General features: G+C 42.2%; 1 protein-coding gene across 6 annotated transcripts in view; it reads right to left on the reverse strand.

Moving 5' to 3' along the window:
* Macrod2 (mono-ADP ribosylhydrolase 2) overlaps nt 1-18,987 on the reverse strand; it is a 1,947,949-nt gene that overhangs the window by 164,491 nt on the left and 1,764,471 nt on the right. For all 6 annotated transcript variants that reach the window (XM_060383167.1, XM_060383164.1, XM_060383165.1 and 3 more), the window contains 2 exons: nt 12,905-12,952; nt 5,887-5,970 (listed from right to left, as the gene is read on the reverse strand). In XM_060383167.1, the coding sequence (XP_060239150.1) occupies nt 5,887-5,970; nt 12,905-12,952 (132 nt within the window). The remainder of the gene's footprint in view (nt 1-5,886; nt 5,971-12,904; nt 12,953-18,987) is intronic.

The following is an 18,987-nucleotide window of genomic DNA, read 5'->3' on the forward strand; positions in this document are numbered from 1 at the left end:
GTGCTGAGAAGAAGGTAAATTTTTTTGTGTTTGGGTGTAAAGTTCTGTAAATGTCTGCTAGGTCCATTTGATTCATGACTTCTGTTAGATACATTGTTTCTTTGTTTAATTTCTGTTTTGTTGACCTGTCCTTTGTTGAGAGTGGGGTATTGAAGTGTCCCACTATTAATGTGTCAGGATCTATGTGTGGTTTAAATTTTATCAATGTTTCCTTTTCAAATGTGTGTGCCCTTGCATTTGGGGCATAGATGTTCAGGATTGTAATGTCTTCCTGGTGGAATTTTCCCTTGATGAGTATGAAGTGTCCTTCCCCATCTCTTTTTATTAATTTTGGTTGAAAGTCTATTTTATCAGATATTAGAATGGCTACTCCTGCTTGCTTCTTGGGTCCATTTGCTTGGAAAGCTGTCTTCCAACCTTTTACCCTCAGGTAATGTCTATCTTTGTTGCTTAGGTGTGTTTCTTGTATGCAACAGATTGCTGTGTTTTGTTTACGCATACATTCTGTTAGTCTGTGTCTTTTTATTGGAGAATTGAGTCCATTGATATTGAGAGAGATTAATGACCAGTGGCTGTTAGATTCTTTGATTTTGATGTTGGCTGTGATCATAAGCTTGTGTGCTTGGTTGCTTTTTGTTTTACTGTAGTGAGGTTAATTATTTCCTGTGTTTTCTTGAAAGTAGCTAGTTTTCTTGGTTTGTATTTTCTCTTCTAGTGTCTTCTGTAACGCTGGATTTGTGTGTAGGTATTGTTGAAATTTGTTTTTGTCATTGAATATCTTGTTTTCTCTGTATATGAGGACTGAGAGTTTTTCTGGGTATAGTAGCCTGGGTGACATCTGTGTTCTCTTAGAGTCTACATGATATCTGTCCAGGCCCTTCTGGCTTTAATAGTCTCTGTTGAAAAGTCAGGTGTGATTCTAATGGGTTTGCCATTATATGTTACTTGGCCTTTTTCCCTTGCAGCTTTTAGTATTTTTTCTTTGTTCTGTATACTTATTGTTTTGATTATTATGTGGCGGGAGGATTTTCTTTTCTGGTCTAATTTATTGGGTGTTCTGTAGGCCTCTTGTATTCTTATTGGCCTCTCCTTTAAGTTGGGAAAATTTTCTTCAATGATTTTGTTGAAGATATTTTCCTGGTGTTGGAGCAGGGAATCTTCTTTTTCCTCTATTCCTATTATTCTTAGTTTTTATCTTTTTATGTTGTCTTGAATTTCTTGGACGTTCTGTGTCAGGAATTTTTTAGATTTAACATTTTCTTTGACAGATACATCTATTTCTTCCATTGTATCTTCCACCCCTGAGATTCTTTCTTCCATCTCTTGTAGTCTATTGATTATGGTAACCTCTGTAGTTCCCGTTTTCTTCCCTAAGTTCTTTCTCTCCACAATTTCCTCCATTTGTATATTCTTTAATTTTTTCCAATTCTATCTTCAGATCTTGAGTCCTGTTTTTGATTTCCTTCACCTGTCTGACTGTATTTTCCTGTTTTTCCTTCAATTCCTTCAGCTGTTTGTTTGAACAATCCTCTGATTCTTTTATTTCTTTCAGTGATTTAAGCATTTCCTCTCTAAAGGCCACAAACTGTTTGGCTCCAACTTCCTCTATTTCTTTATGGATGGCCATAATCTGTTTGTGTTCATCTTCCTCTAGTTCTTTATGCATTGTATTTGTTTCCTCTCTTATCCTCTTTAAGAGCATAGATATTAGGTCATCTTCTTCGATTGCAATTATGCTGGGGTGTCCAGGGCTACTTGCCCCTGGATAACTGGGTTCTTGTGATGCCATATTGCTCTGTCTTTTGTTGGTTGAGGTTTTACACTGGCCTCTACCCATTGGGCTATCTTAGGTGTTTGGAGTTAGTTTCTGGTGGTTCCCGGGATCCTGTGTTAGAGAGAATCCCCTTGGCAGGAAGATAGTTCTTCCTGAAGGAAGCCTTCTCAGCTTTTTGGATATAGTCATTGGATGGCCAATGTTTTTCAGGAGTTGCTGCTGCTCACCTCAGGCATAGAGACCTGAGTGGTAACTGTGGTCCTTGTTAGTTAAGAGGGCTCTCCTCTCACCCGGAGAAGTCCTAAAGACAGCTGCCCTGCTTCTGAGTTTCTTGCTGTAAATTTAGTGCTCTGCTGCTGTAACCTGTGTGTCCTGTGGTTTGGTCAGTTTTGGGTAACTGGTTGCCCCTTGGAGCAGTATCTGGGTGTTGATCTCAGGGATTCCGGGCTTCTGTAGGTCTGAGGTTGGGGCTCTGTGTCCCATTACCCAAGCAGTAATCTGTGGTGGGTGGGTACTGCTCTCCTGATAACAGCAGGTTATCTGGTGCATGTGTTCAACTTTTTATTCAGAAAAATAAATGAAAATGCTAAATTAACTACATCTCCTGCATAAATAGAGATTTTCACCAGAGAGAAGTTACAAACATTTCTCAAGGACCGAGGAAGGCTGTGGAAAGCATTTCTATTAAAGTTTTTTATGATACTGTAAATTCTTTCAATTATTTTGTAAGAAAAAATATTGGGAACTCAATTGTCATTAACCATATATAAATATATATGGTTATATATATATATTTGGTTATATATATATAAATATATGTAACCATATATAAACATATATAAATATTGTTATTAACTATATATTTTTTAAAAAACAATTATTTCTATGATATGTTGGCTTCTGAGTGTATTACCACATGCCAAAAATTCAATTAGTTAGTGGTTTGAAACTCCCTGCCCTAGTATTGCCGGATAGTTAATCCTGGCATAGCATTGCCATGTGGCCATGACCTGTCAGTCAAATTAGTGTTTGTTTGGTTTTGGTTTGCTTTATCATAACTCTTTTCATTAAAAGTGTAAAGGTGGATTCAGAAACTGATTTTTTTTTTGATGTTCAATATTTTGGTAAAATATTTACTGAAATAGTGATGCTTAAATTAAAGCTACAATGATGTTAACATATCCTCTCACACAAAAGGGGTGCTGTGAAAGACGGCTCAGCACTTAAAAGCACACCCTTCTTTTCTTCCATGTCTGGATGGATGCTTACGACTGTCAGTCTCTCCAGCTCCTCGGGCCTCTGGGAGTATCTTCACTCAACACAGACTCATCCACACACAAGCAGCCAGAAATTTAAAAATATTAAAAATAATTTCTAAAAGTCAGGGGGTGGGGTAGGGCTATGTGTGCTACGTCATCTCTAAAAGAAAAGGAATGATGACATTAACAGACTGCCTGCACTTGGGTATGTTAAAGAAACATTCGCAGCCCAGGCTTATAGTAAAAAACTTGGTACACTGAAAATTCTGAATTCTTCTGGGTCTAACTACAGTTGTTATGATTAAACTCCACTGGAAAACCCCAGTGAGTTTGTTGCCTCTAACTCTTTCTGAGGATGTGAGAGCTGATAGCCAGCCGTCACTGCAAGGGTGGGAAGTCAAGCAGGGAACTAAGGACAGAGAAAGATGAGACTGGGTTATGTCACAGGGTGTTAAGCTGAGGGGCTGAAGAGTAAAATTGCCAGAAGGGATTTCTGGGAAGGGAGAACACTAAGACGGAAATTATTATAAGCTCTAAACCTGGCGAGCAGAGCAGACAGAAGGGCTGTGGTCTACACTGCGATGTGTTCCCAACCCAGGAAATAGTAGTCTGCTTGTAAGACAGACTGGCCGCTTCTCTGGATTATGAATGGAGCAAATAGTGCCATGTATGGGAGCAGGCACATACAGAATTGTCAAAATTGATGCAAAGATAAATAAGAGCCATATCCTGATCCATCAGCATCTTCTAGTCTGGTTCACTTTTTTTTTACCCTCTCTCTGGGATTTACTAATTTTTATTTGCCTTTGAGGCTGTTGTAGGGATGAAGTGTAATCCCATGTTTGTAGAGTGACTAGTATTTGTCCATGATACCACCTTAAGGAGGTCCCCGGTAACTAACACAGTTATCACATTGTCCCCTCAGACATTATGACTCAGAGCCAACACTCAGATGATGTGTTTGGAGGGGCGAAGCTGTTCCTCTGAGTCATGTTAGGATTAGGGGATGATGTTTCCTGAACCACTTAATGAGGGAGTAAAAGGAGCTGTCAGGAGTCACAGGGAGCAGCTCGGAAGAATCAGTCACAGCGTGTCTCATTTTATACTGACAATAGATTCCAGCTTTGGAAAAGCCACCGTCAATGGAAACCAATGTTTGCATTGTTTGGCAACCAGCTTGTAAGGGCGGCCTCTCCAGGACAAACAGCTTCGCAGAGATGGCCTAGAAAATGATGCAGCTATGGCGAGAAGGATTCTCTTACTAGTTTCCTCCTCAGACACCAGAAGATTGCCATCTGAGGCAACGCAGAGTCACAGGCTCTAAGGCTCTATGTGTTCTTCTGATTGTAGTATCTACCTAAGCACATCTCAGTAAATGAGTACAGTGCTTAGCTTAGCATGTTTCTGACGGAGATGGTCATAAGAATGACTGTCATCACTAACACAATGCCAGACCCTTGCTAACCCCCCTTATTCTCTTCATTACCATTTGTAGGAAATGCTCATCCTGCAGTCCTTTCATGGGAAGGACAGACCACACTCTCTGCTGTCCCCTTTCCATTTAGTAATCCTGGGAGAAGGAAGAGCCCCAGCTTACCTTGATCTCAACCCCTATTGCCTACAACGATCTGGCCTATTCTGTTCTGCATGTATCAAGGTCACCATTTCAGAAGTGGAACCCAGTGAGACCGATCTGGGGCAGGCTGAACAGATGCTCTGCTTTGGCTGCATTGGGGATGAAGTCAGTATCCTGATTCCACCTCTTGTACAGCTCAGCTTTCCAGCTGGGTCTAACCTGGAAGAGGGTGAGGGCAGTGCCATTATCTATCAGCTGGTCCCCAACACGGCACAGTCACAGAGGTATGGTCCTTAAGCCCTTTTTCCTATCAAGAACCTGCTGCTAGGTTAGAGGCTGGCTGGTGATGATCCACCGCAGCATCTAGCTGACACTGATGTTTGTGGCAGTGACTGAACAAGGGGAACGCTGGAGGCTGGAGGGCAGACATTCCTGATCATGGCCAGGCTCATGGTCAGTGCCTTCTCAGAGCAGTCTCAGATTTTTCTCAGGCTGCACCACACATGGAAACTCTTCCTAGCTAATGCCCCTTCCTCCATCTTCTCCTTTCACCTGCTCATGCTCTGTCTCCTGCTCCTCCCCTTCGTATCCTTCACAGCCTTCCCTTCAATAAATATACACTTCTCCTTCCAGAGGGGAGAAGAAGATTTTTCATCAAGACCTAAGTGACAGCACCAAGGCGACCAGCTCTTTTCACTAAGCAAGGAGCTGGGACTCCAAGCAAGCAGAAGCTGTGCATTCCCCACCATTTAGAAGCTGCGCACTGAGAACTCGCCCCATCCGCCTTTCGGAGAAAATTTGCATGGCTGTATCTTGTGCTAAGGCTGCTAAAAACAGCATCATTCCTTCAGAAACCAGAGCCAAACAAGACTTGCCCCATCACTGTAAAATGCATAGATACACTGGCCTGTAGAAAATAAAAGAGAGATGTTTGCAGCATCACTGATGAGGTTTGATTCTGGAAACCCTGAAAATATGTTCATGAAAAAACAAACAAAGGATTTGAGAGCATCTTGCTTTCAATACAGCTCACACAGTTTCATCTTATAGAAGTGCAAAATGAGCCATGTAGAGAACATGATTTTTTTCTAAGACCTATGCTTTCTTTTTCTTGAACATAACAAATCTCATTTCTCATATCACGAAAGACACTGAATATATAAGGAAAGCATAATAGAATGATTCTTTGGAATTTTTAAGTGATGAGAATATCTAAATGTAAAATGCACATAATTTACAGATTAAATGAAGGGTTGTCTTCAACGCACAGGACTTACCTTCACTGGAGTCTTTTGAACTTTCTGGTTTCTTCGCTTTACTCTTCTTGTGGGGTGGAGAAAGGCCTTTAGGCTCTAGCCCTTCTGGAAGTAAAAAGATATTCTTATTTAAATATTTATCAGTAAGTTCCAGAGTGTGTTAAAATTGAAAGCTGTTTTCTTTGTGGTAACCTCCCCCGCCCCACATTTATTGAGCGTTAACTACAGATTCATTTGTCATTATGGCTGAACTAACGTTTGGCAGGAAGCTTGGATTCTCCATCCTACTACATAAGCTTAAACTCAAGCTCCAATGTTTTTCTGTAGGCATCATTAATGATTCATGCAAATGTCAAATCATACACAAGTGCTTTTTCAAAAAATGAACAAGTCTTCATAAAAGAAGTCCAAGAGATTCTGCTTTTTAATCTCATGGCTTAGCAGGTACCATGGTACCTTTCATCATGGTCCTCAAAGGTGGTCAAAAGAAATACAATGTCATCTCAGTTCTGAGGTGACAGGGGCACTGGAAAAGATTCTGTTTCTATTTAACAGGCTTCTTTTATAGTCTAGAATCTAAGAAGCTCTCTCATAGGTCCCCTATTAAACCACTGTGTTTAACAATTTTCTCAGTGTTTTCCTAAATCTACCTATAGGGACTAGTAAAGATGGAAGAAAGTATGAAGAAACATCTCTCAGTCTACCCCTCTGATTAGAATGTCTCCAGCTTCGCATTACAGAACCAGCCTCGTCTTCATCACAGCATGGTTTTGGTTTGGGGCTGGGTGTCTTCTGTTCGCTTTCCCATTCCATTCTCAAGCTGTTAACAACTCCTTCTGCACCCTAAGACTGTATCTTCTAGCCTATGTCAATGAACTCCTGGATACTCTGATCTTCCTACTTAGCTTCGGTCAGTGGGGAGCCCCAAAAATCTACTTTCTGAAATGCTAGTACTCTTTGTGGGATGACTGGGGCCTCAGCTCATGGTCGAGTCACCATTAGCTGACCTTTCTCACAGTTCCTAGGTCCCAAGGCCAATCTTACCATTACCACATGAGTGGCTTGGGGCTTGTGTGCCTTACCCTCCACGTCCTGACGGTTTCTCTTTACTCAGTCCACATTAGGAATCTCAAACCTAAAACCAGTCAGAACTACACATTCTGTGTACAAACTTCTCTGTGGTACTGCATGTCTGGAAGCGTGGCATTGTATACTCTATACCAAACAGTGTAAACAAAACCTGGGAATCACCATCAAACTTATGCTCACCTGCTCTCAAGTCATGCCATCTCTGCTCTGACATAGCCAGAGCCATCGATTTTGAATTGTCTGGGCGCTTGAGTCAGAAGCAGCTCTTGCTGCTCCTCAGTTCTTGCCTCTAGCCTTCTAATCTCTTTAAGAACCTTGCTTCTGCTTCTGCACACAGTCAGCTTTTTAAAACATAACTCAGACCTGGGTGCTCACCTGTTTAAAATCGCTAGAGTAACACCCTTATCCATGCTCACTACAGAGAACAGTGCTCCATTTCCCCCATTGACATCTATAGTTTCACTTCTCACTTGCCTTTTATCCTTTCTTTTTCTTTTGTATGGTTGGATGTTTCATGTGCATGTATGTCTCTGTCTCTGTACCACATGTAAAGTGTCCTCAGAAGCCAGAAGAGGATGTAGGATTCTCTGGATCTGGAGTTACAGACAGTTGTGAGCTGCCATATGAATGCTGGGAATTGGGTTCTCTGGAAGAGCAGCCAGTGCTCTTAGCCGCTGAGCCATCTCTCCAGCCCTTCTTTACTTTATTTTGAACCATAGTTAGGCTGATTCCTGACTCAGAACTGCTTCTGCTATCCCCACTCTAATATGTCTGACACATTTCTGCCTAATTTGGGGTTTTCATTTTTACTCTGCTTTTCAGACCAACTTCAGCTCCTCCCCACACTATCCTGGAAAGGTTTTCCCTGACCACACAAAGTAAAGAGCCTATAAGGAAAGCTTAACACATCACTAGCGACTGCTATTATCTTCTCCCTTGTTGATGTCTCTCCTGTACATTTATATGCACACACCCAGCTCTAAGCTCCATGGGAATGGCACTTCTCTCTTCAGATCATCTCTGTATCCTTCATGCTGAGCAGTGCAGCAAGAATTTCATTTTAGAGCCTCTTTTATTTTTGCTCCATTGGCCCTTTCTTTAAGTCTAAGATATAATAGGTCTATGTCTAATTCTCATTCTCTTAGCAGCTGTTGCCTCATTCCAGAATTCTAAAATTACACCATGGAACTGTGTCTAACTCGTTTCTTCCCTTCTTTCTCTCATCTATTAAGAAATGTAACAACAATAAAAAAACCCCACACTGGATAGATGTGCTATCAAAACTTTTGGCATCATAGATTACAGAGGTTTGGGGCACAGGCTAGGTTTTATGTGGTCACAGTCTGTCACGGCTGAGGTTATTACAATGGCTAGGATGAAAAACGTTGGTGATGACTGAATTAGAGACTCCCCAACTCTGTCACAGGTGTGAGACGTATGCCGGCCCTTTAGAAGGTTTCCGCAAGACCAGAAATGAGCTCCTTCCAACAGCTTGAGGCATACAAATATCAGGCCCACTGAGAGTCACAGAATGGGCAAGGTGCCACTGTGATCTCACCTGGGAGATCTGGCCTCAACTGTACCGTGAAGAGTCCTGACCTGGGGCCAGGTGAAGGTCCAGAGATGAAAGCACAACTTCAAACCAGGGATTCTTACTCCTGAGTGTTTTGTTAATTGCATTCCAAGTTTGTGATTTCCCATCTTTTAGAAATTCTTACAGTCTAGGTTAAGTTTTTCAAAGACACCTGTTTGCCTATTTTTAAAGATACTGCAATACCCACCCCCCAAATTTCTATTTTAAACTACTCCCTGGGTATTCAATGGACATGGGCATTGGTGAAATTTATGAGTATTTGATCACTTCCCAGTGACCACTGGGTGGTTAGATAAAAGACACTGATAAACATGACCTCTGGGCAAATGTTTCTACCTTAGGCTTAGCAGGGGAATTACTCCCTCTTGGTCTGAAGAGAGGCTTTTTTTGTTTTTCTTTGAAAACAATGTCATAGGTTTTCTTGAGTACTCTTTTAGGTTGCTGTTTCTGGCAAAGAGGGGACTCTGGAACTTGGCCATGAGCATGGGCTCCTCCTTCCCTCCTCAAGCGGGGGCAACATTGTGATGGTGGACGTGGCCAGAGCCCTGCTGGCTCAGATTCATCCAAATCAAGAGTGTGTGGCCATGGAGATGGAATGACGTGGGAAACCATTTGCCATGCCTGAATTAAGCATGATTAAAGGACTAAAAAGAACTAAACTAAACTACAAATTTAAGTCAGCTGTGTCTTTCACCTCTCAAGGGGAGAATGTCACCTTGAAGACCTATCAGCTTCCCTTTGCTCTAAGGGTCTGGAGGCCAGAACAGAAAGTTAATTGCATGCATTCTGGGGCAAGACAAACTTGGATTTAAATTCTGGCTCTACTATTTAAGTAAGAATTAATGGAAGCCTCCACAAGGAAAGGTTTCTCTGTCAGTTGAGTACAAAATCAAGTCATGCATGTCCAGTAACCTGCACAGGTGAATGCCTAGTTGAAATGTGGTGTGCTAAGTGGTAGGCTAAGCTTGACCTGAGCCTACTCACACCCATCAATTGTGCTGCCTCTCCTCAATTCTCACTGGTAGCTTTGAAAAGTACATGGCTGATATCTCACCCCTGTGGATATCACCTCTGTCGGTGATATCAAACCACCCACAGAGCCAGCTGACAAGCATTCATTGCTTTTCGATATTGTACTTGTTATTCACTGTCACTCAAATGCATCCGTCATCCGTTATCAGGTTGAGTCCCTCGAGTAGCCCTTTACCAGGTCAACTGTGTTCCTAACCACGTCTCTAGCTTCCCTACTTCAGTGAAAAGAGGTGATGCATAATGGAGGGAAGGCAGAAGTGAATGGTCCTAGGAGACAGCCTGGACTCATCTTGCAGACCAACAGACTCCATCGTGAGATTAGAATGGAGACATGTCTGGCAGGGCCAGCTGGAATGCTATGGACCATCCGGCACACAAGTCCCCCATGGTTTCGGCACTCAGACATTAGGAGATGGAAACTAGCTCCCCATACCCATTCTGGCCTCATGGATCACTGAGTGAGAGCCATCCAGATGTTGACAGCAGAACTCGCTGGAAATCTGACGGGACTGAAATCATAAATAACGATGATACTTCAGACCTCCAATGATGAATCCACCATGTGGAGTCCTCCTCCCTTTCAATGATTTCTTTAGCATGAATCAACGGTTTGTAAAGCTAGCTAACTGTACTTGAGAAGTCAAGTCCCTCTGCCTAGAAATGTGTACCTGTGGCACTGAGGCAAATGGTGCTTGGGAACACAGGACTGGCTGAAAAGGCAGAACCCCTGTGGCTGAAGGATCTGCCATGGATGCTTCACGCCAGGCAATGCACAAGAATGGCTAAGAATAATGCTGAACTTAGGCATGTGAATCTAGGACAGATTTTTAAAAATAAGACATTTTACATGGACATAAGAATTGAAGTTTTTATAGAAATTTCATCTTGGGCTTATGTCTCACAAAGATAAACAGAGTTCTTCTCTTCCATTACATTCCCCCAGGTGTAGAGACTGGGACAAGGTTTCGAGTAGAAGTAGCTACTTTGGGGATTTATCTCAGGAAGTATTAGGAAAGGAGACTGAAACAAGGCAGGAGAAGGAAGACAGACGATTCTGAATATATTCATGAACCAGTCTCACCATGGGCATCAGAAGCACAACTCTAGTGGAGACTGCTTGTGAGGGAATAGAATCATCTGTTTAAGATTCCAGCCAGGCAAACATTGCCTTAAATGTGCTTGCTTAATCTGAACTGAGATGTGCATACAAAATTCATGTGCATCACAGAGAATTACTATTAAAACCTAGAAATGATATCTAATAGAATTTCTCTATTGATTACATGTTGAAATGATAACATTTTTGGATGACTGTTATATAAAATTTTACTAAAGATAATTTTATTTGTTTATTTTTTTAACTCAAGTATTAGAAAATATAAACTTACATACGAAGGGCATGTATTTCTACCAGACTCCACCACAATGCAACCTCGAACTTGTCTCAGATATGTCTCGGTGTGTCTGTCTGTCTGTCTCTCTCTCTCGTTCTCTCTCTCTCTCTCTTTCTGTGTGTGTGTGTGTGTGTGTGTGTGTATTTTGCTGGGTACTGAACCAGAGTCTTTGTACAAGTCCTCTCACTGATATATACCCATCTATAGGAATCTGGTAAACTAATCCTTCTCCATAAGGTTGGAAGGTCATTTTATCCATCCTTGGTTGGCGAGTCACTCCATAGAAACCAACTAGTGCATTGGGTTTTCCTCCAAGAATAGCGAAAACCACCCAGCTGGTGGCCATAGGAGCTATCATCAGGACATTTTCATTCAAAGTCCACAGCGAGTGCTGAGGGAACACAGACAGAGCACCAACAGCTGTCGCTGCACTCCCTACTCCGCCCCCTCCATTCCTAATTCAGACTTGCACATCCTTCACCCACTTCTCCTATTAGCTGAATCCACCGTCTCTGTGGAGACAGGGAAACCTTGTAAGTCAGACATGTCCAGACTGTAGAAGAGTAGAAAAAGACCATGGCTATTGCTCCAATGACTTTTTAAGCAGGGAACAATAAATGCTGTTTCTCTGTGTGGTGAATGGATTGACACAAGAGGAACAGAATTAAATGAATGCAGAGAATGTCCATTTTATTCAGCTCTCAATCAAACCCTTGACATCAGAATTTGAAGCTCTTAAATGGAACCACACAGACTAAGATTGTCAGTAACTTATAGACTACTCTGACCTAAAATTATAAGAGACACAAGACTAACATATTTGAGATGTTGGTTTTAAAATTTGAAAGGGGAACACACTTTATGGCAAAAGCATTGATTGTTAAAATGGAGAAGGCAGGCCGCTTAATCATATCAGTGGCTCCATGAATGAGAAAAAGACAACAAAAAGTAGCAACAAAGTGAAGCTTTACAGAGAGCCAAGCACTGTGAACAACATTTATGGTACATTATCTCATTGAATCTTCTAACTGTAAGGATATGTGAGGATTATTGTCCCAGAGGTGAACCATGAATATTGTAGAAAGATACTCAGAGTTAACAAATGGTGTAGCTAGAACTGCATTCAAGTCTATTGATCCATGAATCACTATTTAAGGACATAGTGAGTGGCTCCCGTAGGCCCGAATTCACAATTTTAACCATGAGGTTTTCCTGTGATTCTCATCTTTCTTGAATAACGTGCATATATCTTAATAATGAGAACAGTATGTGCTATGTGACATTCATCAAAGATAGCCCCAGGAACATGAGCTGTGAAGAGCCACCACCGTCTAGAAGAGAGGAAACGATGCTGTGGGATGTCTAAACCTTTATCTTAAGAAGGTGAAGCATCTCCCTGGCTCGGTGGCTCCTTCAGGATGAAATAAGCTGGCAACCATGCTGAAGGGTTTGCAGACCGTCTAGATCATTTAGAGTGCACGAGTTTGGGAATTGCTCCCAACAAGGCTTAACCTAACTCAGCTGGGGCCATGTATCATCCAGGCAGGTGATTAAAGGATTGCTTGGAAGACCCTAGCCTCTAAGGATAAATTTCCTCTGCTCTGGAGTTCCTCAGATCCAGCTAATCAGCAAAGTGATCTGTTGTCTTCAATCAGGATGTGGTGTTGGTTCCTCTGCCAGTTATGATACATGATGTTTTTTCTTTCTTTTCTTTTTGTTATTTACTCTGTCAAGAAGTTCAAAGTTCAATTTAATGCTTAAACAAGGTAACTACATTTCCCTAAAGAGTTACTATGGCTGCCACTATTTAATAATGTTGAACACATATTTCTATTTTATTAATCTTATTCTGTCTTTCTTTAAAAATTATAGGATTTGAATAAATTGGTCTCCTACTTTACCCCAAGAAATAAAATCACAATGTTCATACCTGCATCTTCTTTCATGTCAGCATCTGCTGCTCCTTCATTGTTATCATCTGTTTGCAAAGGAAGGATAAAGACTCATATCAAAATAAGAAACACAAGAATCTTCCAATTTGATACATCAAATAACAAAAGCAGAAAGACAACAGGAAGCAGAGTACTAAAGCGTCCATTTCTCCCGGGTCATTATGCTGAGCTTGAAGAAAGTACACCCTTAAGCAGAACTTAATGCCGAGGGCCACCTTCTCCTTTATGACAACATATCTGCACCGTCATTTGCCTTACTAATGCAAAGACTGTGTGGTCCCATTGGTAGTTTCCATTATTTGTTACCCACGAACTTTAAACACTGTGCATTCCACACTCACAAACAGCATGTGTGCTCAGCTCCAGTGTCAGGACAGTGGAAACACTGATATGTATTTCCTGCACTGTGCTAGAAGAGCTGCTGCTGTGGGACAGACCGTCCGACACCTGCTCCTGCAGACCCTGCTGGCAGCCTCTTTCTGTTCAGTTCCCTCATTTCCAGAATAAAGCCATCTAAGTGGACAAGAATGTGTGAATACTTCACACTATGATGGCATGCTTGCCTGCTGGTTTATTCCCTCTCCCTTTTCTTCTTCCTCCTCTACCCCCCCACCATGTGTGTGTGTGTGTGTGTGTGTGCTGAGAAATGGTCTTCCTATGTAATGGTCTTCCCGCTGTAATAATGCCATGTAATCTATTCTCCCCGTGCTCCCACTCACTTGCATACCACCATGCCCGGCTCGCCTTACTCCTTTGAACTCACAACATGCTATGTCTCCTCTTGAATGCTCCTTATATCTAGCGCCTCAGTCTGAAGGTGCATCACTCCTTTATATGTTGAGTCTTATCCCCAAAGCATGATCTTTGAAAGATGATTATATCATCAAGATGGACCCCTGATGACTGAGATCCATTGCCTTAAGACAGGAGTCAAGGGAAAAGAGCCCTAGTCCCTGCTGTTCCACTAGGAACATGGTGGGAAGATACTCTTTGTAAGGGACTGAGTCTAGAAGGCACTAGAACTGGAATTCTGGCTCATAAAGAGAAAGTATGTTTTTATAAACCTCACTATTTATGCTTTTTTTCCAGCAGCTTAGACAGTAAATATGAGTCTCTGCCGACATGTTTGTTCCCTCTGGTCAATTTACTCTGATTCTAACCCTCTATGTTATGCATCTTGGAGATTTCCCAATTGCTCCTTTCTGTTTTCTTTCTCTGGCACAATTTCCTTTCACATGTGGCTGCCAACTGAGTTTTAATACAGTTCTACTCTGATGTATAGTCTCACCATAACAGCCGCCTGTGCAAAGAGCAAAGCTGAAGCCTTCCCTCTAATACTTAAAGTCAACAATATTTGATTCCAACTGGCTTCCTTACTCTGTGACATTCGTGTTATCACCTAGACAGATGGCACACTCAACTACTTTCTGTTTCCTCAAGGTATTACTGCTATTCGTCTGTTTTATTTTGCTATAACAAAATACTTGAAGAGGGTACTTTACAGATACAAGAGGTTTATTTAGCTCACAGTTTTGGAGGACAAAGGTAAAAGATAGTGAAATCCCATCTGTTCAGGCCTCCGTTGAGACCCGTCAGCCATGTTATGATATGGCAGATGGCATTACAAAATAAGCACACACACTTGTTAAGCGTAAGTCTGAGAGCGGGGAATGGCTCGGCTCTCTTCTCTCCTATAGCAAGAATCTGGGCACTAGCCAAGTCCTGTGAGGACCACTCTGATGTCTTCCTAGGGTAGTGTCCCCATGATCTGAGTATCTTTAAATTGCCCAGTATCTTGGTACCATTACCCTGGAGACCACGTTTCTAGAGCACAGACCTTTGGAGGATAAACCACAGTATTTTCTTTCAGCTTCCTCTATGTGCCTCATTCCTGGTAGCAAAACCATCTCTGTCTCTTTTATCTATACCCTTCAAGGCTAAGTTTGCATTTTCTGATACAGGTATACAGAGGTTTCACTGAGAAAGACAAGAGGGGGCTGATCAGAAAGGATGTGTGTGGAGGCTTTCCAGACCATCCATTTGAAACCAGGCAAGTTTCAATTAACTACTCATTTTTATGGACCTCAGTTTTTACTGTCTCAGGAATACATGCTCTACAGACATTTGAACTCAGGTCTGCCTACTGGCCTGCAGCCCACCTGTTTACCAGGTGTGTGGTCTTGAAGAAGTTGCCTATTCTTCCGGAGCGTCGGGTTCCTCAGTCGCAATGAGCAATGATAACAGTGTCTATTACATAGACTTGTCCTAAGGACTGCATTAGATGATGCCATGCAACACACTAGAACAGCCATTGAAACATCACCAAGCGCTAAATTTTCTGTTTCTAAAAAAAAGCCAGAATCCAGCACTTGTGAAGGTGTGTGCCTTCCAAATGCTCACCTCATGAACACTATGAGGATGAAAGCCATATCTTGTGTTCTTTTGTTTTTCTTGGTACACAGTGCCATTAATTTTAGGTAATAAAGACCTTTCCAGTAAATGGCAAGCAAGCACAGAATCTTAGGAAAGTGACATGAAACAGTACAACTAGGGTGTGAGGCTGTGCATGCTTGCATACACGCCAAACACATAGCTCGCACAGAATAAGCTTTTAAAGCTACTGATTTTTGGGTAATCTGACACTAGCGTTCTACTTCTGCTGCTGCAGTAGCCACTTAGTAAGCACTAGCACCTAGAACAAGCTTAATACTCCTCGATGATCGAGCTCAGGGACCCCTTTCTTCAGAGAAATCACAAAGCGAGTCAGGCTTTGTGAGGCTGCTGGGTGAGGAGAGGTTCTATCACAGACAGACAAGAGACAGCAAAGTCAGAGGAAGTCCATAAAAGCTTTCCAGAGGAGGTGAAGGGTCATCTAAAAGATAAGCCGAGGCCCATAGGAGATAAAGAAAGGCAGAAGTTGATTACCAGAAAAGGTAGTCTCATTATGTAAACCAGGCTGGCCTAGAACTCACAGAGCTCCGCCTGCCTTTGCCTCCGGAGTACTGGGACTAAAGGCATGCACCCACATATCAGGCCAGGGAGAAGAGAAGAGGGAGGAGCTACAGTTGGGATGGAAAGTGAATACTTAAATTAAAACTAATTTTTAAGAGAGGTAGTCTCTTGGCTGCACACCCTTGTTCACTGACACTTTAATTGCACATGAGCTCAACAATCTGCCGTGTGGGTCGTTTGCCTGAGAGTTTTCTCTGATGTCTATAGCTGGCTCAAGAAATTCCATAATGCATCCTAGGAGCCAGCCTACCACACGTGAGTGACAGCTCCTTGCTTCTCAGTCTCATCTACAAATACTCCACGTTTGTTCCACATGATTTCCATTAAGTTCCCTTTCCTCCTTGAACTTGAGACCCAGAGGCAGAGTGTTAAGTGACTCATAATTTAACCAATTGACTTTCTTTCCTTTCCACTTTCTCTTCTGCTGGCTTTTCCTGGGATTGTCTTTTTTTTTTCCCCAACTTTGTTGGGTATAATTTATATTCTTTTTTAAAATTCTTTATTAATTACACTTTATTCACTTTGTATTCCCCCCCAGGTGGTTCCCTCCCTCCTCCCTCCCAATCCCTCCCTTCCTCCACCCTCTGCATGCATGCTCCTCCCCAAGTCCACTGATAAGGGAACTCTTTTCCTTCCTTCTGATCCTAGTCAATTAGGTCTCAGCAGGAGTAGCTGCATTGTTTTTTCTGTGGCCTGGTAATGCTGCTTCCCCCTCAGGGGGAGGTAATTAAAGAGCAGGCCAATCAGTTCATGTCAGAGACAGTCTCTGTTCCTATTACAATGGAACCCACTTGGACACTGAACTGCCATGGGCTACATCTGTGCAGGGGTCTTAGGTTATCTCCATGCATGGTCCTTGGTTAGAGTATCAGTCTCAGGAAATACCTCTATGCTTAGATTTTTTTGGTTCTGTTGCTCTCCTTGTGGAGTTCCTGTCCTCTCTAGATCTTACTGTTTTCCATTTCTTTCATAAGATTCCCTGCACTCTGCCTAAAGGTTGCCCTTAAGTCTCAGCATCTGCGTTGATAGTCCAGAGCCTTTCAGAGGTCTGGAATTGCCTTTTAAGTAAAGTTTCTAAACACTTGAATCCTTGCTTCAAGACAAGCTCCTCTTTCTTCTCTTCTCTTTTCTTTCTCTCCTCTCCTTTTTTTCTTCCTTCCTTCCTTCCTTCCTTCCTTCCTTCCTTCCTTCCTTCCTTCCTTTCTTTCTTTCTTTCTTTCTTTCTTTCTTTCTTTCTTCCTTTTTTTTCTTCCTTTCCTTTCTTCTTCACACAGAGAGGGGAAACACTTGGAAATATGTGTACAAGAACAGTCAAAGAACCCTCAATGAAGTTAAATTAGTTCTGAATGGCTGGAAGGTGGGCCTGATAGCATGACGCTTAAGTGGTCTTTTCTGGTTAAGGGCCCTCCCATGCCAGGTGTCAGAGTTCACTTTACAAGCCCTGTGACTGGGCCACAAAGCATACCAGCATCTCTGTGCGTGTGTGTGTGTGTGTGCGTGTGTGTGTGTGTGTGTGTGTGTGTTTCAGGGCATTTATGCAGATCACCACTTAAATGGGAAGACTGAGAAAGTAGATGTCCTCCCTAACATGGGTGAGCTTTAGGATGTTACAGGAGAGTCCCTATGGGGCAAAGAGGCTGATCTTCAGCTGTGCCAGGGGCATGATTCCCAGTCCCCCGTCCCCAGGGCTGGCCATGGCTCTCATGCTGGAATTCTTCTCTGCCTTTGAATTCAAACTGAAATAGTGCTTCTTCCTTTGTCTTAAGCCTGCTAGTGGTAGGCTAGAGCAGTGGTCCTCAACCTTCCCAGTGCTGCGACCCTTTAGTATAGTTCCTCCTGCTGTGGTGACCCCAGCCATAAAATTATTTCATTGTTACGTTAGAACTGTCATTTTGCTAATGTTACGAATTGCAATGTAAATATCTGATATGCAGAGCGTTTGATATCTGACCCTCCCCCACCCCCACCCCTCCCCCACTCCTCCCCCACCCCTCCCCCACCCCCCCCACCCCCCCCCCGCAAAGGGGTTCAACCCTACAGGTGAGAACTGCTGGGCTAGGTCCATACCGTTGGCCTTCTGGTTCTCAAGGTACCAGTTCTTTAGCATTACTTTCCTGTCTGAAGACCTGCAGATTTGTCAGCCTCCATAAATGTACGGGCCATTCATTATAATAACTATTTTCCATATGTGCATACACAGGTGTGTTCAACCGTGTCTTTAGAGAAACCCTAAAAAAAGGTTTCTAAAAAGAAAAAAAAAATTCTGACCAATATGCCAGCATTTAAAGTTTACGATGAAAACTAGAAGAGCTAAACAACTTCAGGCAGAATAATGATGCACTGTGCTCTGAAGGATAACTTGTCTCGTATGACAGGGGCTTACCATGGTATTATAAGATATGTGCTTTGATATTTTGGTATTTGAATTAAAATTTAAAAGAAGTGCTTTGGGTCTGGCAAGCACCTGATGTAGTTGTATATTAATTAAATCCACCTTCCACATTATCCCATACAGTGTGCTTGCTTGAGTCCTATTTACAAACCGTTTCTAGCAGGGCTCCTTTTCTTAACAATACCAGGAACCAGAATGACATTATATAAAGGCAGATGATAGCCTCTGCAGATGAGGAGTCATGACACTCAAAATTTGAACATAGTTAGGGGACTGATGGAGCGTGGGCACAGAGCTCTTGTCTTTTTATGCAGTTCTCCAAGCTTCATATGTCTTTGTTAGAGGACAAAAACGTAATAAACGGTCTCTAGCCAAAGACATACAAATACCATTTCAAAACAGAGAGCAATCCATCAGATGGTATTGTTCTGTGTGTTCAGAAATGCCAGTTCCAGAAAATTCCCCTTCTTTTTCTAGGTGTAGATCACATGAAGCCTAAAACTCCATCTCTTCTCAAAGGGCCTCTTTGATGTTCATTTCATTGGGGATGAGAGTTTTCAGCCCATCACTGTCTGTCACATTATCCTCTTGAGTCCTGCATAGGATATATATTTATGACTAAAGTTCTTATTTCAATTAAAATTTATGTGAAAACCA

Source organism: Meriones unguiculatus, chromosome 4, assembly GCF_030254825.1.
Source record: "Meriones unguiculatus strain TT.TT164.6M chromosome 4, Bangor_MerUng_6.1, whole genome shotgun sequence".
Taxonomy (NCBI): domain Eukaryota; kingdom Metazoa; phylum Chordata; class Mammalia; order Rodentia; family Muridae; genus Meriones; species Meriones unguiculatus.